The sequence below is a fragment of the Aplysia californica genome, unplaced genomic scaffold (assembly GCF_000002075.1).
Source record: "Aplysia californica isolate F4 #8 unplaced genomic scaffold, AplCal3.0 scaffold00943, whole genome shotgun sequence".
Lineage (NCBI taxonomy): Eukaryota > Metazoa > Mollusca > Gastropoda > Aplysiida > Aplysiidae > Aplysia > Aplysia californica.
Window position 1 is genome coordinate 30,569 of NW_004798213.1, and position 26,380 is coordinate 56,948.

Consider the following 26,380-nt stretch of genomic DNA (forward strand, 5'->3'; position numbering starts at 1 on the left):
TAGCAAATAGTAAATAGAAAAATAAAAGAGATTTAGAGTTGATTCTGTCTCCCGGTACCACTGCTGATGCTGATGAATCCAACCCTCTAATAATGATGCTTAGGTACACGCTGAATCAGTGTCAATAGTCCAGTTAGATAAACACAGTTGTTTATTTGTTTTATGCTTTGACTATCAAAATCAAATGAAATATAAATATTGCCCTCCCGGCGATCCCTCGTTAATCATGTGTGATTCGTGATGTGTTTTGTTATAAAAAGTTATGAATGCATTGTTACTGATTTACTTTCTGTCAAATGTGTTATAGTTTTTAACAAAACATGACTGGCTCTGTCTGGATGGTTAATAATAAAATATTTATGACCATAAATACTTATATGTATTGTATTAGTACATGTATAGCTATATGCTGATGTTAACTAATTTTGTACTTTTTTTGGTGAAAGTTTTTTTTTAAAATTAAATATTTTTTTTACTGTTTAGCAGAAAACATTCCTTGCCACTTATGAGTTGTTGTTAAATGGAGAGCATCCTGGGGTGCCTCTTTTTTTCACGGGGAAATAGCAACACAAAATTAGTAACGAGGACTTGTATTTAAACAGGCTTTTTCTGTTTAATAATGATCTAATATATTATATTATAATATATATGTGAAGCATCTTGGTGAAATCAGGCGTTCGTCAAAATAATGAATTCAAAGAAACTAGCATTTTTTTGTTGTTGTGGCTAAACACCTTTTATGTTGAGTTAAAAACGTATTTCTGTGCAGATTTTACTAAAAAACTTTGATTAAAAGTACCAAAGTGTAAATTTGCTATTTTCAAGAACACTATATGCTGTGTGTCACCAATCTTTTGCAGCCATTTTCTGGCGAATTTTGTCTCTGATGCTAGACGACCCCTATGTCCGTTAATCACAAATATATCGACTTCTATTCAAGGTAGATTGGTATTTTTTTCACCAAAAGCTAGACGAATGAACAGGCTTTAAGATTAGATCAATGTTCAATGTGCCAAAAAATGGCAAGTGCCTGATACCATCACGCTGTCACACATATATACAAGTATATATATATATATATATACAGTCGGACCTGCCCTGACGGCCACCTCTATAAGACGGCCACCTGTACAAACGGCCACTTTCCATTTCCCCTCTTGCGTTTTTTCTATATAATTTAACTGTGTAAAACGGGCACCTGTCCAACGCAGCCGCGGCCACCATAATTTAACCCACAACCCCTATCATACTAAGCAATAATACCTAAGACGGTCACCTTAGTGACTCCATTACGTTTTGTCATAATTTGTGCACTGGCCCCTGGCGTTGTGGGCGAGCCGCCATAATTCAATCACCTGTCGTTGTTGTTAGGTAGTCCCTCCAACCGATCATGTTGCGTAGGCCCCTCCCACTGTTGACAATAGCTACCAATTTTCAGCTGCTGGTGAAGTAAGTGTGTAATCACTCATAACCCGTAAGCTCCGCCCAGAACTCATACACATAAATCGTAAGTGAGATGAGTGGTCACTGTTTACCCAGTCAGTAACAAAGTAACAAAGGACGTCAACATGAACTTGTTACAGAAGTGTTGCTCGTTCTCCGAGTGGTGGCGACCCATGTGTTTGTTTTAACATGGCACTCGGTCTTCCTTGTCTGATACATTTCGTTTTATTGTCACCCTTGTGCAAAATCAGCGACAAAATAAAAATTAAAAATGAAATACAAACCAACAACAACACCAACAAAGATATCATAGTGGGGCTACTTTCGATTGGGGCCTCAAATGGGAATGGTTTGATTTCTTTATCTTGATCAGTCCTGCATAAGACGGCCACCTGTCTTATACGGCCACTTTTCTCCTTGACAATGGGTGGCCGTCTTACACAGGTTTGACTGTATATATATCTATATGTGGACTAATAATAATGTGCTTTGACTTTTATCTCCGGGGGGGGGGGGGGGGGGGGGGGGGGGTAAACCCACCATGCTGAGACCCTCTATTGGTATGAGATCTGAAATTGACATGTACGTCACTAAATTCGTTATTTAATCAAAACAAGTGAATGTATTTTGATAGTTCTTCATCTATTTTAAGGAATGAACCCCCGGTAAAAGAGACCTGTTTTCGGCTATTGCGGAAAAGTAATTTGACGTCAGATTTGTTGTAAAGGAATGTGCCCAAGCTGCTGGCGGCGACTCACCGGCACAGTGGTTCCGATCGTGAGCCGCTGGAAGCGGCTTGCCGGAGATAAAGAGTTAATAGGACAAATAATTCAGCATGAGGTGAAATTGCTGGTTTTGATAATTTAACTGGCATTTAAAGTGAATGGAGTTTCCTCACCCAAATAGAGCCTGCAACGATCAGACACCAAACTGATGATTGAGAAATGTCACTATTAGGCCCTGTTTTCTATAATAAGATAGACAATGAACTTTGAGTAAATTCTCTGATGGGACAATTTTTTCTTAAATGATATAATGCTTGTATTGTGATGTACTTTTACTCCTCAAGTTTATGATTGCCATGAGAGTTTGCTCCATTTGTTGTTGCTTTTACTTTAATGTCGGATAATTATTTTTGCAAACGTTTTATGTAAATGAATATAATGAGGTTGAATTTATGCCTTTGTCATCTAATGAACAATGTAAGTTAAGTAAGAGTAAATGAATATATATTGAGGTTGAATTTATGCCTTTGTCATCTAATGAACAATGTAAGTTAAGTAAGAGTAAATGAATATATATTGAGGTTGGATTTATGCCGTTGTCATCTAATGAACAATGTAAGTAAGAGTAAGAGGTCTTACTGTTGTAAATAATAATGTAGTGTTATATATTACTTTGCTGGAGTAGATGTTTGTTCTGTATTAGCACCTCAGTGAGTGGCTGGGAGAGGTGAGTTTGCTTGGTGGCATGAGCCATTCACTCATTGTGGTGGCAGTCATTGAGGTGTCAATAGAACAGATGTTATGGCACTGGCTTACTTTCTGGAAACAATTTTTTTAGTTGATTATGATAGTGATAGCAGATTTACTCTACCTGATACTGATATATTTCTGTAGTACAAGAATTTGTATTGAGGTGGTTTTGGTTTGTGATTTGGATTGTCCCTAAGGTTATGTGACAGTGTTATTGCTCATGGGAAATATTTTGGAGTTGTTCAGTTCAACTTTTTTTTCTTTTTTGGGAGGGGGGGGGGGGGGGGCTGGATGATTATGATGATAATAGTGATGTTATATATACAGTGTGCTTAAATCGTTGTGATGGATAAGCAATAATGACCTGTGCCTCTCTTATTTCATATCATGTGACATGACTATTGCCCTGTCCCCACGGTTTATGCAAAAAAGAAATCTGAAATTATGCAAACTGAGCCCAAAAATGTGAAATTATGCGATTCTGTTAATTTTAACAAAGAATAAGAAAGGAAAATAATCAGAAATTATGCAAAAAATGATCTAATTTTGCTAAATTATGCAGGGTGCATAAAACCCTGGGGACAGATAGCACCATGTTACAGTGGACGGTGACTAAGAGTTGATGTGCATCTTAGATGGAATCTAATATGTTTTACTGCAAAAAAGGTCCAAAGTTTGTTATCCTACCATGGAGCTGCTTAAACTGAAAACAGTCTGAAAAAAGTGGTGTTCTGAAAGAATCAGAATCTCCAATCTTTCTTTCTTCTTTTGGACTTTGTAAGAAAACTTCCAATTAGCTGAAATGCTGCGGAGTAGTTTTTCTAAATTGAAAAGAATTTCAAGGGTTATGTGGACTAATTATTCACAAACAGCTCTTAAAAACATGAGAACGCACTTGCATCAATTGCAGGCCAGAAAGAGGCATTGGCAATGTACTATTTACCTACGTTTATTACAAACATTGACAGGTGTACACACTACATACATGTTGTGTATAGTGACGCTAGGACTAGGACTAAGGTAACAATAAATAAATCTGTTGTGGGACCTTTGATGGGTTATGGCCTAGGACTTTTTTTTTGTCCACATGGCACACAATGTGTCTCGTGATGTCACTTGCACTCGGCTTTCTCACTCCTCTTGTGCAGAGCAAAGTTTAATACAGTAGGGCCTACAGTGTGTATGTTGGGCAGATCAAACAAGCTGACAATGTGAAGGGAAAAAGCACAATCACAAAGAGAAAAAGCAATCTCTACTGTCTGCACTTTTTGGCCAGTTTTTTTCCTGTCTTGACATCATCGTACTGACACTACTAGATTAACACATTTCATCAGCAAGCTGTTCAAATGTGTCAAGCCCAGAAAGCAAAATTTTTTTTTCTCAAGAGAAAAAATCCCTGTTTCGTTCTTTAAAAAAATTGTAACAAAATTATGTAGGTATTTTTTTTTTCAACATTTAGAATTTGATGTTCGACAAAATATTTCTTGAAGACATGTAGTTGATGTGAGATAAAGAAGCTGCAATAAACAATTTTTTTCAAAACTTGAGGATTAGTAGGCCTACATCTGAACAGATGATTGACAGTTTTGTACCTTTTACTGTTTACATCTAATTTCTTGATGCAACTTTAGCTCGCCAGCACCATTAAGTCTCCTTGTTTATTTTGATTGCCTATGCTAATACTAATAACATATATATATATCGTATATTATTGTTCTTATAATACTGCTTATGTTTTTAAAAAATCTAATTTGTACCGTCATTTTTCTTTTGTATACTTTGTTTACCCAACTTCATCCATGTCTTTTCTGCTTTGATTTTACTCATGAGGAAAGATTCCTTCCTGCTTTATTTTACCCATGAGGAAGGTTAGGGAATTTCACACCATACTTTTGTGCTTTGGAGTTGGAGTCGGAGCATGATGAGAAGTGTCTTTAGGGTTTAAACTACATGTACTAGAAGGAAAATATCATCTACTTCAGTTTTAACTTGCATTATAAATATATACATATTACAGCTTTACGAATCTAAAATTCCAGACGACTACAAATGAGTTGATGTTATGTTATAGGGGGTGTGAAAAAAGATCAACTCATTCGAAGTTCAACTTAACAGTTGGGGTCTGTAAAGAAAAAGAGGTTCTGGGACTGGAGTAAAATATCGACGTAACCAAAGATCAACTCAAGCAGTTCGTTACAAACGGAGTCGACTGTATACATTTTCTTTTTCTTTCCAAAACTCACTCTGTGGGGAGATATGCACGGTCGGAATAGATTATAATTCACGAAAAGGGACAAATTGAATCAAATTGAGTTAAACGTAGCAATAGAAAACTTAACGGGACCCATTGAAAGCACAAACATAGATCTAATATGATTCTCTTATGAAGCTCTTCCTTTTTAAAGGTTTCAGGGTGTGGAATTGCCCCATTAACACTCTATGACTATGTGTATTTTCTTTTGATGACATAATGTAATATGTAACTATAATTTGATTAGAATGTGGGACCACTATCCTGTTTTGTGTTAAGCATGCTCTTCCATATCAACCAAGCTATTCTATTCAAAGAGTATTGGCAAAGTTTAATCATATAATGAAAACTTCACGAAGAAAGTTAAAAATATTAATTGTCAAAAATGCTTCGCACGACCACCTGAGAGGAGAGTGAAGTCTGTTCTGTTCTGGAATAGAATGCGATACCTTTTTTATTTGCTTTTGAGAAGAGAGAAAATGAGACTAATCAATACTTTGTCATTTGATTTTTTTTTCAACTGGGCAAAATAGTTAAAATGAGATAACACTTTACTTCCACTACTTTCAGCAAGTGTTTTTTACTTTGTGAAAAACTGCCGATGTCAGTGTTCCGATGTTTTACAATTCAGAGGCTCTTGTTTTATTTATTCATTGTGTGAGAATTGAGTGCCTATTTTTGCTAACTGAAAAAATTATTCGGCTTGTGTCACTTAAAAGCTCCTAAACAATTTTTTTCCTTTGTTTTCAATGAAATCAGAATTGTTTTTGTGTATAGCGGACAACAATTTTTACACATTATAACAAAACATAATGCATGACAGTCACACTCATCTGCCTGTAGAGGTTTACAGGTTACACAAATAGTTAATGGTGGCCACTTTGTTGAAAAATAGAAAGTGCTCACAATATTTTGACATACTGGTAATAGGAAATTCTGAGTCATTAAGTGATTAACCCTGTCCGTACGTCGTGTTTTATTTACTATTGTCGTATCCATACGACGTGAGGAACTGTGTGCCACCACTTTCCAAAGAGGAAATTTACTCGTTAATTCAATCCATATGCTTTGCATAGCAGTCTGTCAAAATGTTTTTTTGAGAAATACTGAACGTTTCAAAGGGATCTTCGCACTAGAAATATTCTAAATGTGAAGAATACACACGAAATGACCCCAGGGCGTACGGATAGGGTTCTCATAGAAATGCCTTTTATTTTTAAGCAAATAAAATAGTGTGATCATTCTTCGTGTTGTTCAAGTTGCTTTCTTAAGTTACAAACCTCAAAAGCAAAATTTTTTATCTCACTACAATCAAATCTTGTTATACTTGGTGTTTTCAAATCCCTTTAGCTGCGACTGCGAGCATTTCGCTCTTGGCAGCGCAATGCCTCCCTTAAGTAGCCACATGTCCTTGTCATCTGGTCAACGCCAGAGTATAGCAGGTTTTGTAAGTCTGTAGGTGTGTGTAGGAGCCTGCGTCGAAGAACTGCCAGGTTTTGGCAGTGAAGGAGAAGATTTTCAACGGCCTCCTCTTGGTAGTCAGTGTCTGCAATGGGGTTCCCACATGGGGTTAATTCTGTTTATGTGCTTGATATACTTTTAGCACCACCCTCGGGACGAGCATGAAGTTGGTGGAACAGCGGGGCTGGCAGTTCAACAAGGTGCTTCTGTTCAATAGCCCCACCTGCCCAACATAAAGAAGGGAAATGATTATGCTTTGTGATCTGTGTTTGAAAAGTGTCTTTTTGTTGGTGATATACAATATGTAATGTATTATAGAGTCGAGTCTTTTCTCTTTCTCTCTTTCTTGTGGGAGAGAGACTATCAAGCAGCCAACCAGTGGGTACTGTGTGCAGTGTGTACCTCTGGCGGTATGGTGGGTCAGATTTACTTTCAGTTAGTCTAAGTAGAGGTTTTACGGCGCTCGCAACTGCATAAGGTCATATGAGTGCCAGCTGATGAGAGGTGTTACAAGAGAGTAAGAAACATAAAAAAGAAGAAGGAGAGCACCCACCAACCACCCACAAATTTACATTTAGTGAAATAAGGACGGTACAACCCAGACAGTTGGCAGACGATAGTGTTTTTGTTTCAATAAGGTTTTACAACGCTCGCAACTGCATAAGGTCATAGCAGACAGCAATGTAAAGGCACACATGCTATGTTTATACAGGTATTCCTTTTTGTACGTTGGCAAAACGTGGTTGTTAATTGAAGCTGGCAGTATAACGGGGTGGGGAGGAGGGGGAGGGGGCGGCAATACAATGCACTGCGTCACATTTTGCCCAATATCTGTTATCTTAGTTACGAGCTCCGCACAGGCGCGAGCTGTGAACTCTTTACTGCAAGATGTCTGCTAACAGGGGGAAACTGCGGTAACTTGGGGGTGTTTGAACTGGGCCTGGCCGTCCCGTCGTGGATCCGTTTCAAAATGAATAAAAAGTTCAAACCCATAAATACGCGGGTGATCGATATATATATAATGGTAATCCTTATGCATTAGCTGTGTAATCCACTTCAGAGTGAAAGATGTAAAAAACAGGGCTCCAGGCAAAGCGGAATTTTGCATTTGAAGGCCTAGTCAAGACCTAGAACATTTTCCATCACAATCAGTGCTTTGATGCTCATTTATATTGAAATCAGGATCCACAAGGTCTGAAATATCATAATCAGAATTTTCTGAACTGTCAAAGCCGTCAAACACTTGAAAAATGCTGCCTAGTGGGTGGTTGGCGGGTGCTCAGGTGTGGTTTGCTCCTTCTTTCCTATCAAACATTACATTTATTGTTCCGATCTTTTCTTATTTTTTGTGTTTGTTACTCTCTTGTAACACCTAATCTTCGGCACTTATATGACCTTATTGTATTGTAAGTATCGTAAAACTCTTACTAACACTAAATGCGCTGCCATCGTACAGACAAAGTGTTGCAAGAACAGACACCAGTCAGAGAAACGACAGTAGGGCCTCAGTGTGACAACACTTTCTTCCGGCTCGATAACTTTAAAAAAGTTTTCAGACGATTTTGGTGAAACTTCATTTGATACAAAACAAAGGTCCGCTGCATGATAAATGATGGTTCATGCAGCATTTGGGAGCATACTTTACCGAGGAAAAAACGCGAAACTTGTGCGTGAGGGGGTTTGTGAACCGCCTCTCAGGAAGATATCGGTGCTCGCAAATGCTGTGTGAAACGTCTCCAGTGAGTTAAAAAAACCATTAGAAGAGAGGAAAAGAGAAAAAAGAGAGGGGCGGATACTGTGCGAGTCCTCTTCAGACTTAGACGTATGAGGCATTTCTCAGTCAAGCAATAAAGTGAAAAATCAAGGCAATTTAAAACAAAGTATCAGATTGGTTTATTTTGTATTTCTTTTACAACATAACATAATAACAATATGAACAGTCCCATTGACAAGGCTCATGAACAAGTAGGCCTACACACGTAATCTTTCACCACTTTCAAAGAACTTGGACAAAAGGCTGTATTAGAACAGAATAGAAATCAGTCACATTAAACTGAAACTGTAACCAATACCAAATGTCTCTTCAGAAGATAAAATCAGCCCAAAAACAAACAACCAAGACATCATTGACCTCTTTCACCCGTGTACTACTGGGTACAGGTGGCTAAGAAAGTCAAGACATGCCTGTCTCAAAATACCCTAGATTTCCCACACAGCCAGGGATGACAGAAACAGTTGACAGTCAACAAGTTAAAAACAAAACAAAATCCCCCCCCCCCCCCCCCCCCCAACAAAAAATCAAAATAATGATAAAAAAGATCACTTCATTAGTGCAAACTTCCTTGTGGCTCTAGGCGCTTCAAAATAAAATAAAGTTTAAATTACGCGGGCAGTACAGCATACAGACATAAGTCATTTTTCGCTGTCTTTGAGATATGTCTGTATGTAATACTGCCAGAGATTAATCTGTCATGCATGCTGGACCATTCGACGTACAAAAGTTCTTTCTAATACAAATATATATATATATATACACCGTAATCTGACAAAGAACACATACACAAAAAGATAATCACTGGCTGCGATGACACTTGTTGAAAGAAGAATAAAACAGCTAGTAAAATGGGATTGAAAGAAATGTGTTTTTAGACCAGAATATAAATGTGGTCAAAGCAGACGCCTCTCTTAACCTTATCCATACGTCGTGTTTTACTATCGTATCCATACGACGTGGGGAACTCTCTGCCACCACTTTCCAAAGAGGAAATTTACTCGTTAATCCGATCCGTACGCTTTGCATGGCAGTCTGTCAAAATGATCTTTTGAGAAATACTGGAAGTTTCAAAGAGATTTTTGTACTAGAAGTAGAAGTATTCTAAAATGTGAAGAATACAACCCCGGGGGTACAAAATGACCCCAGGGCGTACGGATAGGGTTAAATGCAGTGGGAGGGAATTGCCTCCAATTTTTTAATTAGTTTTACAAGGCACAACTTACAAAACAATGATCTGAGTACAGATGAAAAAAACCCAACAACAACCCAAAACATACCAGAAAGGCCAACAAGTAGAAAGAAATCCAAACATTTTGACACCGAAAACTAACCTGACTTATACTCATAGCATTGCATTATCACCGACTGGTAGAATTAAACAAAAAGCATGCTTTTCACCTTTTCCACAAGCCACTCAGGGGCAAATCGTGCACCAGCATCTTCTAGTGGAGGGCACCACCAGTGACAAGCTTGTGTCCTGTCCGGGGGGGGGGGAAACCAGCAACATTCATATTTTGCCAACAGAAATGCAAATTCCGATAGCCCTTAACCCTGAAGGCCATACTGACTTCATGACTTTACTTCCCTACTTCATTACACAGAAGAAGACGCCTCAGCCACTTGCCATATATAAATCTAGACGGGGCCAAATCCAGAGGGGGCAAAAACCTAACTTTTGAATGATGTCACATGTGGCGCAATCCTCTTTCCAAGAAGGTAAATTCAAAGTGAGAGGAAAAACAGTACTATTGGCACAAACGTGGTGAGTTTGCAGAACTGTCCCCTGGTAGTCAGGTGACCAATTTCTTGCACTGTGTGATGCCAGCTCACTCTGTCTTGGTCTTCACCATGGAAAAGGAAATGAAGAGATCCTTAATTCACACTGATGAAATTCCACACTTCACTATCTCAGAAATCCTACTGCTTCTGTCCCTTGCTCTTCCTCTTCCCCAAGGGCCTTAAGCAAGCTTTTGTTCAACAGCACTCCAACTTTTTTTGCAGACTGAAAAAACAACAACAGGGGAATCAGACACAACATCAAATTCTCTAAATTAAACCGACACAGTATGAGAAAACTGAGCCAAAAACATGTTTTCATTTCTATTTGTCATCATAACAAGAGAGATCCCACAAATAAAAATTTGACTAACCGGCAGAGCTAAATGGTCTGAGTTGAGTAATGATGCAAAGTGGTATACAATTCCTGTCCATACATGCGACATAGATCACCGATAACATGGTTTTATTGACCGAAAGATCCAAACGTGTACAACAAATTATGCGATCTCCCCTGTCCATTGCTCCTTCAATTATACTTTTCACAGTACAGAGCTTGTGTCCCTTCTCTTGACTAAATTTTACATGGTATATATCTCTGTTGGGCAGTCAGAAGCAGGCAACTCTTTGACACATTCTTGACACAATTAACCTGGATGAGGTTCCCTGTTTATTCACTTTTTCTATCATGACTACTAGTCTGTTGAAATTATACCTGAAATGTAAGGGCATGACAATGGAACAGTGGGGAAACCAAAAAAACACAATATGTCTGTATTCTTCCCTGCTTGATGCTCTCAGCATGTGTGGACGTGTGAGTGAGTGCACATAAGTGTGCGTGAATGCATGGTGCTATTTTCAATCTACTTGCTGAGAGCAGTAGGCCTACTGTTATCTTCATGGTATAAAAAGACAAATGTATTTTGAAGATCCGCCCCAAGGGGACATCATACAAAACAAAACATCTAAAGAATGCACAGTGTTATATGACAAAGATCAAGAGACGTGAGATCAACAAATGAGAGTACAAATGAAGTACATGTATTGGTGCTAGCAAAAGGTCAATTGTACCGTACCTCCATCATATCTGATATGCTATCAGCATCCAAGCTGCCAGAGCCTTCTTTCTTCATTGCAGTAATAGTTCCAGTTTGCGTTACACCCAACATTATTCTGGGAGAAATATTTTTAGAAACAAATGACAAGCTCTTTGCTAAAAAACAATAAGTATAAAACTAAGAGAGTGTTCACGTATATACAAGCATGACATTCAACATCCCTTTCGCAAAGCAAGGCAATATTTTCTTTAAAGTCCACAGACATGCGCTTAACAACAAGAAAAGCAGCACAGCTACAGTTTATCTAAGACACACCAACGTTTAGCTGCCAGACAATTTTGCTAGAAACACAATCTAGTTAAGAGGAAAGCTAACTTTATTACACTAAACATTTAATAATTTCTAAATTACTTACTTCATTGCCTTTAACAACAGATCATTTATATGGCATGTATCCATTCTACGTGCCCTTTACAACTCTGTATAATGAGGAATATCAATAAGCGCAGTGAGATATCTCAAAGGTTGGGAGAGCTGTTGAGAACCCTGACATGAGTATCTTGGTAGTCAGCAGACAAATGAAATAACAAATATGCAAAGAAAATAATACTGGCTTCTGTAGGGTAGCATTTAGATACTTTGCTGTCGCATGCAAAAGACCCAAGTTCGATTTCCGAGCAGGAAGAAATTTTTTATCGGGTATCTCGGTCTTTTTTCTTGGATATAGTATCCCTCACAGTATGAATCAGGCATGGTCGGAAGCCCATCTCCTAAAATGATCTAAATTGTGTCAATGGGGGCATAAAAAATTGGTATGGTGGTATCTGTCACAGCAAAGCCACTGTTATTCAGCTGTGAAAAGCTCATTAACTGGAGCAGGAAAAGGCTAGCCAAGAGCACCTTCCACATCCCCTCTGCTTGTGGGAAGATAAATTCCATTTTCATGTAGCAGGAAGGCCATAATTTCTACAGAGACTCAAGTTGAGTCAAGTCAACCATATGCTCTAGATAATGTTTTCAGATTCAATTTGAGCAAAACTTGCATCATAAAACTGATCTCTTGAGAGGCAATGAATCACATGGCTTACCTAGCAAGACTACAAGCCTCTTCTTTTTCACTAGCATCAACGACATGAAAGTGTCCAATCTGAAAGCAAACAAAGCATAAATATTTGAATAGACATATCAACACAAATACACACTGGCAAAGCAGTAGTTATATATAGTGTCAGTAGGTACTAAGGGGAAGACAATATTCAGGAACAAAAGACAGAAAAAGAAAAGACAAGTAAAAGCTACAGACCACATCAGCCATTCGCCTGCCACTCACTTCACCAAGCTACCTACAAGTGATTTCAGAATGGATCTACTCATACTCTCCTCCTAAGCTTGTAACATGACAAACAAGAAAAGGACATATGGTCTAGAGGTTAGGCTGTTGGACTCGCAACTGAAATGTTGAGGGTTCGAACTATTCATCCGTGGGAAAGGTGCTGTGCACAAATTTTCCTCACTTCACCCAGGCAGGTATGGGAATGCTTCTTGTAGTCTTTGGTCTGTATTTTCGACTGATGAAGTCCCAGTCCGGCAAACACATCTTCACTAAGTGACTAAGTGCATCCACCAGCCTTTTCCTCTTACTTAAGGGGAGGTGGCTAATGAAAATGCCAAAACTCAGTTCCAACCATTTTGTAGCCACTTTGTATGCATCAATGGATACATACACTTTTAAAAAGAGGTTTTGTGAAATAAAAAATTCATTTTTTATTTTTTTGTTCTTGTGGCGGCAAAAAATGGCGCTGATTCAGCAAAATTTCTTTATGTTTTATAAACAGTGTTTCTACAAAACCAATAAAGATAGAAGCTTCACACTTGGTATATATGTTATATATTGCTTGCTTCTCCTCCTTATAGAATCAGATTTCAAATATCTATCATACATTTTCCAAATTTTACCCTCACTTTGACCAATGTTCAGAATTCCATATTAGGCGATGCTGAAACGCAAAAATGCCAAATAACTCAAAACAGAATCAATATTCAGGAAAAGTGCTCTTGTAAGGAGGAGGGCACTTATCTTGGGAATAATGTGTGAAAATTTCAATGAAATCTGACCGTTAGTTATTGAGATACACTTTCTATAAAGTTACCAGTTAGCCGAAAATGCAATTTCGAGAAAAACGCAAACAAAGTTTTCAAAACATTGTGCAATCACAAACATCTCGGTTTTCACTAAAATCCAACATTATTCGGCAACATACATCACGTTTACACAGCACAGGCTATTTAAAAAGCTTTTTTGACAAGTTTTTACATCAATTCCATGCCCCCCCCCCCCCCCAACTGTCCTCTCACAATTGAATCTCCGCCCCAAGAACGTAAACTCTCATTTGTCTTTCAGTTTCTGTTCTTAAATGGGAGAAGAAGCTAAAATATCTATGTAAGGTAATAGGACATTCAAGGGCTTGTGTGAAAATTTCAACCAACTCTGACTGTAACTTTCTGAGGTCTAATCAAAATAGTGCAGCAGATTTGGCAGAAAAGTTATTCCGAGAAAAACGCGAATAAAAATTTTGCATGCTGACATGCCCGTCTAAATTTATATGTTAATGTTGCCATACTGAATTGTTTAGGTAAATTGAGTTTGTTGTTAGTCTTTTCCACATTAAGAAATCTTTAAATGATTTGGCAGATGACTGCCTTTCTTAGAATTAGAAGAGTCGAGACTTTGTCGAGCCAAAAAAAAGAAGCTGCCACCTCCCCTTCATTTTCTTCCCATGTGTTTTGGTTTTGCAATGGCGGAATCTAAGCCTATGCAACCAAGAAAGGCACACTGTAAGCTGGCACTACATGATACTATCTAGATCTAGATCTGTATATTTTCTCAATTTGTTTTATCCTATCTATATATTTCTGCAGTCGCTTCTTTCAATCTTGCTTGAAGGGGTTAACTGGCTTTGGGAACACTGGTCTCCGATTTTTTAAAAACCCAATAATAATAAAGTAAACAAATTGTTTTAAATAACACTAGGCCTTAGAGATTTCTATTGCTATATCTACGCTAAACAGACTTGTTCACTGCGAACAACCGAAGAGGCTAGGGAAGCCATCAAAACAAATGTATCCTAGATCTAGATCTAGATTCCTATAACTTTGTCGATCGAGCGCAACGAAGATCTGTAGATCTATACTTTGAATACCCCAGCCACATAATCATGGAAAGTACTGAAGGCTATTATGTATTATACGTATAATCTCAACAGTTTAGATCCTTGATTAGCTCACTCAAAACGAGTAAGACGAAGAAGACATCGAATCGAATCACGATCAGATAGACAGACGAGAGAAGACGAATAAGAAGGAGCATGTGTTCGGTAGGCCTTGTCGGGCCGAAATACTACACAGAATTGCAAATGGAGATGATAACAATAATTATTCAGCCTGTAAACAAGATTTATTAGCGTTGAAATCGGCAACACGATAGAAAACTGTTTGAAATGCAGCGAAAACGTTCACGTTCTGTCTTGCGGCACGCAGTGTAAACAATGGCCCGCGAGGGGAATCCCCTTCGTTGCTACCGGCTCGGCGAATGAAAATTCACGGTCCGGTCACGTGACGGAAGTGGCCAACCGGTATTTGGTACGGGGTCTTCAAACATACCTAAATGGGTCCCCAGAGTAGTTCCGTACGAAAACGAAAGTGCAATAATCGAATAGCTCTTATCACGGCCTTTCCAACGATACCAAACTTGATTACCTTGCAGCCACGGAAAGTGTTGTTGTCAAGGGGTAAAGTTGAACATTTCTTGACGTTTTGTTTGCATTTTTTTGCCCCCCCCCTACCGCTTTCAAATACATTTTTATATATATTAGAGGTCTCCTTAGGTTTTGGGACCTTCACAAACGGATTCTTGACATATTTTTCTGTAAGAATATCCAAATACTCGAAGTTCCATTTTTAAAAAATAGCAAATACCCGATTTTCTAGGGGATCGAGACCCGCGGATCCCCTTAAAAAAAAAAAATATCAGACCTGCATATGTGTAGATATGAAGAATTACCTTGTTGACAGTGACTACCAGTGGAGCTCCAGTCACATCAAGACGCTTGAAGTCGTAGGGGTCATCGGAAACATCCAGTTCTATCCCTCCCTCATCTTTAGTCATGGTGACATTGGGGACTCTGTTAGAAAAAAATTGAGAAAATTCAAATCTATTAAAAATTGTGCTCATTGTGTGAAGATGTACTACAAAAATTTAAAGTAACCTTTATGTAGGCACTAAATACATATGCAAAACATGTCTACTCAGTTATGGTACCCATAGCACTTGAAGGAATTCAAGGTGTTGAACAACTTCCTAGACAAGATGGTGGTCCGTTGTGCAGTTATCTCTTATTTAATAGCTGGTATCCACTTCAGTGTGGAGCTAACAAAAATTGTATAGGTTTTGGTTTGTTTTAGTAAGTGTTTTACAGCACATGCAACACAATAAGGTCATCATATAAGTGTCGAAAATTAAAAGTGCTACAAGAGAGTAACACAAAAAAGGAGATGAGATAAATATGACAAATATTTGACAGGAAAGGAGCAAACCACACAAAGCATCCGCCAAACCGAGGATTAAATGGGGGAAAATAAACTACCAGGGTCATGAAAATATTTACGGCACTGGTACCCTTCACTCTATACAACAGGAAAAATTAAAGAACAGTGAGTGATACAGTGAAACTAGGATAAATGAACTCAAACTCAGAAAAAACGAGGACAACTTTCTGTAAAAAAAAAAAAAAATCAACAAAATACCAATATTCAAACAAAAGATATATAGAAACGGAAACTTGGACCCAACAAACTCTGTAGACTGTAGGACGAGAGAGCCATAGATCGTTAAAGTAGCAAACATAAGAAAATTATTCTCGTTAGGAACCAGATTGTAATTTATGTAGTCTGAAAAGGCGGGAAAAGAGTGGGTTTTGTGATGAATACAACATTGCATCAACTTCCTGGCAACTTTTTCGATAGACAAGGGAGATTATAAGAGCAGCCATGGAACAAACTAGGAGTAAACTGAAGTGACAACGAACACCTGTTCTTGGAGATGTGCTGTTAGAACACTTCTGGGTTCTGGTGTGGTTCACCCGAAAAAAAAAAAAAAGACAAATTTTGCACGAACCTTACCTTACCTCATTGTTCAGGGGCTGTACCAAGGGCAGCAACCACTCATATAGGCAAGCACCTTAGGGAATTATTGGTTCTTTGCCTTAAAACCAGCACCATAACAAGATGTGAACAAATTAGGTTAACATTGCAATCGATAAAAATAAGTCACCCATGTAACAGCTTTTTTATTTTGAACACTGGGATGCAACAAACTTGAAGGTCAGGCATGACAACTTCACTATATTATGCAAGTTTCACTGCGCAAGGCATGCCCCCCCCCCCAAAAAAAAATCTAGTTAGATTTTGTTTGTATATAGTAATTCAGTAATTTTTGCATTTCTTATAATCAGCACATGACATATTTTGAAACTCAAAGACCATCATATCATATGACTCACTTGGTATTGAACAATGCTGCCTTCACTGCAAGAGACATCGCATCAAACAAATTTCCACCACATTCAAGCAGCTGTGGATGAGAGGAAAGTATGCGGGGGTAATTTGGGGTGGGGGTGAGGGGGGTAGAGAGGATTACATGCTGTGTCCCATGTGCATGAAGGCATCTCTATACAAGACATAAGCTTGTTGTACATGACGTAATAGCAGGAGTAGTGTGCAAATACAAGGAGTCTCTCCATCCACCCACTCCCTAAATGAACTGTTTGCTATCTCTAACCTACCAAAGGCGCAGCGAATGAATCTTCACAAGTAGACCGTTTGCTACCCATCCGTTCATTTGCAAGTATTTCCAGCAAACTGTTTGTTACTCCCAGATGCTAAATTAGGTAGTCTGACCCAACTCTACCTTGCCCTGATATCAACTTCTGTCCCTTACAGTTAGGAAAATAATTCCCCCTTCTCTAATGTCTCATTTAAAATGATTGAATCTCTGGTGTTTACCTTCAGGACTTGCTATCTTGTCTATACTGATTAATGCTTTTCATTCACCTAGGCTATAATAATGACCAGTGCTGGGGAATTTTTGTACCTGGTGCCTAGGGTGAAAAGCAGCATTATCCCCTCATGATGGTGACAGCAAAATTTGGAACTGAATTGACTTGTTGCAGTTTCCTATTCTCAGGAAACTTCTCATCCGTCCTTGATTGTGCGATACATCACATTGTCGAAAACTATAATTTGATCTAGATTCTAAAATAAAATGTCATCATTTAAATGAGCACAGATCTACAGATCTCTCATTTACAATTAAACTAAAACTCAGTCACAGACAAATATTGCATGAAAAGGGGGGGGGGGAGTAGGAGCAGGCCAACTAATTATCCAGCAGTGTAAACATTTTAAAAAGCTTTCTTTTGTATTATCTTTTATCAAATTCTCTGACAACCCTACCTCTGAACCAGCAATAGGGATCAGCTCAACAAATGATTTTTTCCCCCATTCACTTTGTAAAAATACATCACAATATAAATATCAAAACATCAATATACTGAAACGTTTATCCATACTCTACAATCAATTCTGTGTTGAACAGATGCAGCAAACAAAACAAACCCCAACCCTAAAACTTAGTCTCAACTTGTTCATATATATTCCTTGAAAATTGATATTGCATTGACATTTGCAATACTACAGAGGGGAAAGGGAACCACTGACCAAGATGTCCACATAGAGTAACCAGCACTGCTGCCCGGGAAGAACACACAAGGAAGGGTAGTCCATAGTGCTGGGACAGCCATAGGCTCGTGTCAGGAGAGCTGTGATCTCAGAGGCCAGTTCTTCTCCTCCCCTGCCTTCAAATTCAGGAGTAGCATTGGCTGAGCTGCATTGGGAAAGAAAACAAATCATAATTTAAAAAAAAAAAAAAATTATGGTTCTCCAGGTCAATAAACAAAAAAATTATGGTTCTCCAGGTCAAACCAATAACTCCTTGAATGCACATATGACTAGTAAACCAGGTCAAAACAATAACTCCTTGAATGCATATATGACTAGTAAACCAGGTCAAAACAATAACTCCTTGAATGCATATATGACTAGTAAACCAGGTCAAAACAATAACTCCTTGAATGCATATATGACTAGTAAACCAGGTCAAACCAATAACTCCTTGAATGCATATATGACTAGTAAACCAGGTCAAACCAATAACTCCTTGAATGCATATATGACTAGTAAACCAGGTCAAACCAATAACTCCTTGAATGCATATATGGCTAGTAAACCAGGTCAAACCAATAAGTCTTTGAATGCATATATGGCTAGTAAACCAGCCTCGGATGTACTTCTCATCATCCTGCTAGGCCCATGCACCTGGGGTGAACTACGTTTGAGAAGCCCAAGGATGGGACACATCAAGGCAAAGGGTTCAAAGGGTTAACATATATTCACACATCCTCATAAAACACAGGGAGTGTTTTGGCAAATGAAAATAGAAATGCCATTTGAAAACTTTTGCATCATAGCTTGCAATACAAATCCATCACAGCTGAATTGCCACCAGCATGCTTTGTAGCCCCTTTCAAATACATGACGTGAGAAAATTGAAATTCCCGGCTTCATCTACATAGAAGAAAAGCAAACATAAACCAGCAGCAGGAAAACATCCAGCCAAAATGTCACTGTAGTATAGATATCTTCTGTACACAGGAGAGGTGTTCACATTGTCAAAGATATCAATTGGCCTGAGACTGAGCAATTATATATTTGGCAACTTGGAAACACATCTGACACTTTCCCCATAAAAATAACGACAGCTACAGAGTTGAAAGTTGGCAAGTACCTGCAAAAAGATAGATAGATCTAGGTCCCCATGACGAAGCCCGATTTTTTATTTATTAATTTCCTGAATTTAGAAAAACATATTTTACAAAAAGTTCCCATCATTCTTTGGCCTTTGTGACTATTCCACTGAGAAACGAAACAAATCTGCATAGCTGTCCTTCACAGCGAAAGTGCCGAAAATGATATTTTGTGAGGCGCATTTTGTTTCGAGAGTATAGATCTAGACCATCTAATTTTTAGCATCTCTCAAGATTTATTGCTCCATTCCAGTAGAGTGTAAATTATAGAGTAGGCCAATGACTTTCAGCTGATGTTAATGCACCAATCATCCTTTCATCGAAAAGGGGCCCAGCTAGTTGTAAATATGGTTGTTAGTCTTTACGCTCATCATATTAACATAATTTAAATCATTTAGGAACCAGAGAGACTCTTTAACTCCAAACGTCAAGTCTGTGCTCCTCTATGGCTGCGAAACTTGGAAGACAACGAAAACAGTACTGAATAAAGTCCAGACTTTCATCAACAGATGTATGAGGAGTATTCTAAGAATTAAGTGGCAGGACAGAATAAGAAATGAAGAACTGTGGGAAAGGACAGGACAAAAGGATATAGAAGTAGAAATAGGACTAAGAAAGTGGCGATGGATGGGACACAACTTAAGAAAACCCAGCGGCACGGCGGCACTTTTCGCCCGAATCTGTTACTTTTAGTTCGCGTGACTCAGCAGCCCGCTGGAGCTCCCCGGCTCGGGGTCACGGGGTTAATGAGCCCTGAGGCGACTTTGCCGGTGTCGGTCGGGAAGTTCGCATTTTTGACTATGTTTAAAACGATATAACTTCTTCCCCATCCCACACAGCAAACCATTACGCGAATGTACTAAAAGCTCAATGTCTTGAGATTTATTCTGCGTTAGAATGGTTAGTTTCTGTGCCTTAGTTTTTGTTCTAGACAAGTGTCTGTAGAGTACCCAATTTGTCCTATTTTAGTTACAAAGTTATGAATAAATGATTGTTATTTTAAAAAAGGCACGACAGATCTCTCCAAATTCTGTGTTAAACTGACTACGAATATCATGTCTTTTACCATGAGAAATCTTAAATCTGCGGTAGTAGTAATAGTCAAGTTATAAGAGAAGAAAGATGCACATCTGCATATTTTAACTAAAGACGATCAGCGTTAGCTCTTATTTTACTATTAAACAAGAGAAAGTTACTCTGCGTTTGTCCATGAATCATGCTGTGTCTGTGGCAGCCTGCATACAACTAAAAAGATATAATATAAGCGATTTAAAAAACCACAAAACCGTGTAAATACATGGGTAGAGATAAACTTCTAGTATGGAATAAAAATAACGACAGCTAAAACATTCATTCTTAGTTTTTGTGTAGGAAATATGCGCGGACACAATTATGAATGTAAAGAAATCAGTCACATTGTCAGTTATTGCAAATGGTCATAGAAACGTAAAAAAAGCTGGAAAAGTCTGGTGCTGATTCAGTGTCCCTGGAAAGCTAGAAATTATTCTTATAACCCAATTACGAGAAGTCATCCCTATTATTCAGTCAACTTACAAAACCTAGACTTAGCGTTTTAAGAAAAGAAAGCAATTTCTGGAGTGTAACAGATACTGTTCGTGTATTAGATCTACGTTGAAGATATATTCTAGCACTGTAAGCACTAAAATCGATTTGTACTTTTCATTGAGAAACTTCATGATAACTTTTATAAACTTTCGAGAAAATATGCGAATATTCATGATTATATTAGACACATAAAGTTGTATTTGGAGGAATTACTTCGTAGCGAATTGTGTGCCCGATGGATAAAATTGCAAAATTACAGCCTTCTATTATAAGCGCGGATACCATCTTTTCTGAGTATCTGCACTAATGTTATGTCGTTTATATTCCAAAAGTTCGACAGATTTTGACGATGCGTTTTTTAAATATTGATTTTTTTCATTCACGCTAGTCCCAAAAAAATAACAATTTAGCATTGCCGACTCCAGCGCGTCTAACAAAATAACCAGACAAGTTACAACGTCCGTTCTATTTTGAGTCTCAAGAGCAGAAATGCGTGCTTTGGGTGCACTAAATGAGAATTACCATAAATACAAGGATGCACCTTAAATTGTACGTTGAAAAGTACCAAAAATTAAGTCGGCCCAGACAGAGCGGCGACAGGGAGCTGACCCCCGTGACCCCGACGTGATAAGGCGCCCAGCGGGGAACCCCCCGCGGCAACTAAAATTCCACTGCCGGTGCGCCGTGGCGGAAACATCACAAGACAGTCACTGCAGTGGAACCCACAAGGAGCACGAGGCAGGGGTAGGCCACGGGAAACATGGAGGAGATGCGTGGAAAGGGACATGAGAGAAATGAAGCTCACTTGGAACGAGCTTGGAAGGATGGCTCAGGACAGAGATAAATGGAAGGAGCTTGTATGTGGCCTATACCCTGCCAGGGTTGAAAGGCATTGATGATGAGGAACCAGAGAGTCAGGGAGCTTTCTCACTGCATGTACAGGTGGTTGGATGGGGCCACTGGTAGATTCAACTTCTTTTCTTTTGCTCTGCTGTTTCTGTCTGTCTTGCTTCTTCCCTGCATTATATGACCATAATAATTGTGTCAACGTGCTTTCCTTAATTCAAACACCACCAGCACGTCAAGGTCAGCTTGGATTATTTGAGAGGTTAAATCTCAGCATTAAGACGGGGACACTCAGTGAGCTACTTCCCCACATGGGTATCAAACTCACTTCTTGTGCTACCACACGCGAACAGCTTTTTATCCACTGGTGGTGGAAAGAAGCCTTCAGTTAGATACTGTTATATATATGTAAGTTATAAGACACATCATGGGCAGTCAGCAATCGCATCAAATTGTTTCCAATATTTCTTATTGTTCAACTCTGTAATATTAAAACATTATTCCTAAATCCCCACCCCCCATTACACACAAATAAACTTTCCCAAAGAACATATTTTCCGTCAATCTAAAGATAGGATTCTTATTGGTGTCAAGTAGGTAAACAGTAAGAAAACAAAATAATCTGACCAGTCCAAAAAGAACTCCATCCTCCCCACTTCAGGATTCTCGGGGTCCACTGGAGACAGCTGCACCTTTACCCCGACCAGAACATCAGTACTTGCCTAGGGAATCATAGAGGAAGGTTGACAACATGAGAAGAAGTAAATAAGTAAGTAAGTAAGTAAGTAAGTAAGTAAGTAAGTAAGTAAGTAAGTAAGTAATACAGAACAACTTATTTGTTAAACAAAATTTCCATAATATAATGGAAAGGCACAGGACATGCATCATGGGTCAAACATTGCGTATTTCTGTCACTGGGCTGAGCCAAGCCGGGAGGAATTAACAATTTCCTTTGATGGGCAAAATTTGGACAGTAGAAAATAAAGTGAAGTTCATCTTCAACTTCATGAAAGTTAACATGTGAAGAAAACAAACAAAGAAGGCAAATGAGTTTGCACAATTGGTGTTGCTTAATTATTATAACACCCCTTTCAATATATCGGGGAAATAACCTCAACAGAGATCAAATGTAATACCCAGAGCGAACTACAAAAAGTTTTGTCAGATCCTTGTTTGACAAGGTTTCATGTCTGTGAGCAGCCAGATTGTCCACTATAAACAGAGAACAACTACCACTTTTGGCACAATTTGATCTGTTCCTCCAAAATCAATACTTGATGATGGAAGTCAACATCTATCATGAAATAAATAGAAAGACTTGAAAGCAAACTATACAGCTCCAGAAGAAACCTGAGATTACACAAAAGAGCGCAGAATATGAACAATTCCCTTGCACTCATTTTCACCACAGGATTAAAAAGACAGACCATTACAGCACAAACACTACCATTCATTGTGACGGAAAACAGCAATTATAAATGCTATTTTTATCCCTATTTTTGTCATGTCAGCATTTTTCCCCACCTTAAAAAAACCACGCATCATTTCAGACAACACAATTATTTATGAAAAAAACGAACAAACCCCAAACCAAAGAAGTCTTTGAAGTTACAATGAAAGAAGTTAATGGGAAGTCAAAAAGTGTTTGCTGACAGTAGACTGCAGGACAGGCAAAGATTTATGAACAGATCTTGGCAGCAGATGCAGTTAGAAACATCCCTAACTCGTGTCTTTATCACATCAAACATGATGCCCTCACACGAGCAAAAGATGTAAGTTTTTCTCCTGGAACTTTCATTGGATTGATTTCGTTCACTTACCAACCTCACTCGAGCAGACCCATTGGTGTTTGATATCAGTCCAGTTTCAATTTCCATATGTCGAAAGTCTTCACAACTGCGCCCATCATCACGAAAATTATCCTGGATGAAAAGAAAACCCCCCCCAAACCCACAAAGTTGAGTAACTTACAGTTGCTTCATATAACATAACAAGAAAGGAACTTGAAGGTTGGGCTTCATTAATAGATAGATGAAGCAGTATTTTGGAGTAGTTAGCGTGTTACTATTGATGTAGCATCTGAGGTAGAAAGTTTTCATCCTGTGTGGAGATAAAAAAGGCAGCTTGGATGTCAACAAGTAAGGGGGGGGGGGGTGTCTAGAAGAAAAAAAACAAGGTTGGAATGTTATATCAAATTAAAGTCAGTGAGGAGCCAGAATGTACTGCAAACTGATCTCATGTAAGGTAAATAACAGTGTGTTTGTATTAAAAAGGAGGGGTGGGGGGTGGGGGGGTGAGCACTGTATTATCAATTGTTGAGTGTATGAGGAAATAAAAATAAGGAAGTTACTATGTAATATACATCTGTAGTCTTGAATGTTTAGTATGTATGTGTGTGTGTATGCCAGGTGTGTGCGCGCATATGGGACAAGAATATGTGTGAAGTGTGTGAAATAGGTGCATTTTGTAGCTTTATCTTCACTGAGCATAGAACTTTTTGAATTTTTAAAATCCATCAATAAACAAAAAAGTTACGGATTTTTTAATCAATTAATTTCTGGTACACTTTTATATAATGAAAAAACCCCAAAATATGGGACGTTCTTTGGTGAGTTTTGAGACAATATTCGTCATAACTCGCTCATTTCTCTGAGTATTTAAAAGAAACTTGGCAACCCAGTACATTTTCTAGTGCAGAATCTAGTCCTGCTTTCAGATTTTTCATAGCTTTCCTATTTTTTGAGTTATGAAGACGTTTATAGGTAAAAATGTTGGCCTTTTTCGGTGCGTTTTGAGACAATATTTGTCATAGCTCGCCTATTTCTTGGAATATGTAAATGAAACTTGGCAGTCTAGTACATTTTTTAATGCAGAATTTAGTCATGCAGTCAGATTTTTAATATCTGTCATACTTTTTGAGTTGTAAAGACATTAACAGGTAAAAAAGTGGCGTTCTTTACAGATTTACAAAGATTATCAGTCATATGTTCTCCCAAAGTCATGATATTTGAATGAAACTTGGCAACATAAAAGGTTCTTCCTTGCCAAGCAATATTCTGGATCAATTTGTCACAAAAATGTAAGTAGAGAGCTACTAATAAATCCAGTTTTGTACTAGTAAAAGCATGCATACTTTGTTATAGAAAATAAGATCGTCTCTGTGTATATCCATAGTTGGACAGTGTCCTATTGTGTGGTAGATTAAGATGCGTTCAGATAATATAGTTTACAAGTCATGGGAATATTTCGCATGTGTAGGCTACAACTCATACAATAAATGTTTATATTTACACCCCCCCCCTTCTCTCTCTCTCTCTCTTTCTTTCTCTCTCTCTCTCTCTCACGCACGCGCACTCACGCGTGAACGATAACAATGTATAAACGGGACTATCTTCCCAGACTGGACTAAATAAGTACCATACTCTTTAATAACAATCTTAATGCCTCACTTTTCCCAAACAGAGCACACAGGACGAGTCCAAGTGTGTGCTTTCCCAAGAGGGGGGAATAGGCTTTCATAACGCAAACACAATGCCATACCACTTCTCAAGATGTTTGCTTTTCTGTTTCTATTCTTCTGTCATGCAATCAAGCAAATAAAAATGACTACATCTATTGTATTGTGACTAAAATGCAACAAAAACGCAAGTTATCAAGGCCCCCGTTTAGTTTTCAAGTATCCTTCCCCCCCTTTCCATTTCACATAAGCGGGGCCTCGTTTGTAGCGCCCGAGGCGACCGATGGCTGATGACGTCACTCAGTGGAAATTTCCACGCCGGCGGCCGTTCACCCAGCACGCGCAAATGACAATGTCGCTTTTTTCCTTAGTTACTCCCACATTTTTAAAGATTACGCCAAAACGGCTAAACACAGAAGCATGAAATTTTAAGGGAATAAAGAAAAATGGTGTACAACGTATCAAGTCAGTTTGACAAATCACAGCTCCGAAAAACCTTCAAAGCGCACCACATCAACCACTTTCGCAAACGTTTTCGACTGCTTCTAGGATGGGTACAATGTTGTCAAACTGCATACTACGAGATTGACCTCTTTTCTGATTGGCTGCCAAGTTTCATTCATATCCATTCACGAGAAGCGGCGTGAGAGCGAGTTGAAGACAACAACCTTTGCGTTAGTGCGTCCCATGAAACACCCCCGCTGCGGGGCCAAAAATCGGCAGAACAAAATGCGCTCGGTGGGCATTGCAACAAGGAGTAGCAGTAGAAAGACTGCAGAAAGAGTCAGGAGCCCAGAGGAGGGAGCAAAGGAGGTGAGGGGTTGGGGGCAGAAAGAGGAGACGAAAGCAGACGACAGAACATTGCTAGAGGAGGTGAAAGGAGACAATTTTAGAGAAGAAAATTTTTTGGTCCCTACACAGATTCGAACCTGGGACCTTTGAATGAGAGGCCAACACCTTAAAACCTCTAGGCCACGAGAGCCCCCTTGCACTAACGGTAACGTTCTCTAACAAACTCTCCGGCTTCTTGTGTTGTTTGTTGTTATAGTGTGTACAAAAGTAAAAGCAAGCAGATGCACTGATTTTATTAAGACAAGTCTACAGGCTAGAGGACCGCTAATTTAGCAGTGACAGAAAATGTAGCATTACCTGGACACTGTGGAGAATAAATGTTTTTTCAGCTTCACTTAGATTTACATCAGCCATTGGTGCGGATAATGCGAAACACCGAACGTAGATCAACAGACTTCTCTTCACTTCGAAGTTTGTATTGCCCACAGCATGTTGGTTTACACCGGAAATGCAAGAAACGTCATAGCTTCTGTTGCTTGTTCCATCGACGTTTGTGCCTCCT

The 26,380-nt window shown here is 38.7% G+C and overlaps 1 protein-coding gene and 1 long non-coding RNA gene across 2 annotated transcripts; one reads left to right on the forward strand and one right to left on the reverse strand.

Moving 5' to 3' along the window:
• The first annotated feature begins 2,184 nt into the window (after positions 1 to 2,184).
• Positions 2,185 to 6,413, forward strand: LOC101851682. Its single transcript, XR_221084.2, has 2 exons — positions 2,185 to 2,611; positions 2,681 to 6,413. It is a non-coding gene; the product is annotated as an uncharacterized LOC101851682 (long non-coding RNA).
• A 3,088-nt stretch (positions 6,414 to 9,501) lies between these two features.
• On the reverse strand, positions 9,502 to 26,353 carry LOC101851839 (exosome complex exonuclease RRP42). Its single transcript, XM_005110769.3, has 9 exons — positions 26,176 to 26,353; positions 23,390 to 23,491; positions 22,197 to 22,291; positions 18,013 to 18,178; positions 16,797 to 16,867; positions 15,299 to 15,419; positions 12,327 to 12,385; positions 11,257 to 11,353; positions 9,502 to 10,406 (listed from the first exon to the last, which is right to left on the reverse strand). The coding sequence occupies exons 1-9, from the start codon at positions 26,230 to 26,232 to the stop codon at positions 10,308 to 10,310; spliced, it is 867 nt and encodes a 288-aa protein (XP_005110826.1). The 5' UTR covers positions 26,233 to 26,353; the 3' UTR covers positions 9,502 to 10,307.
• Positions 26,354 to 26,380: the final 27 nt, after the last annotated feature.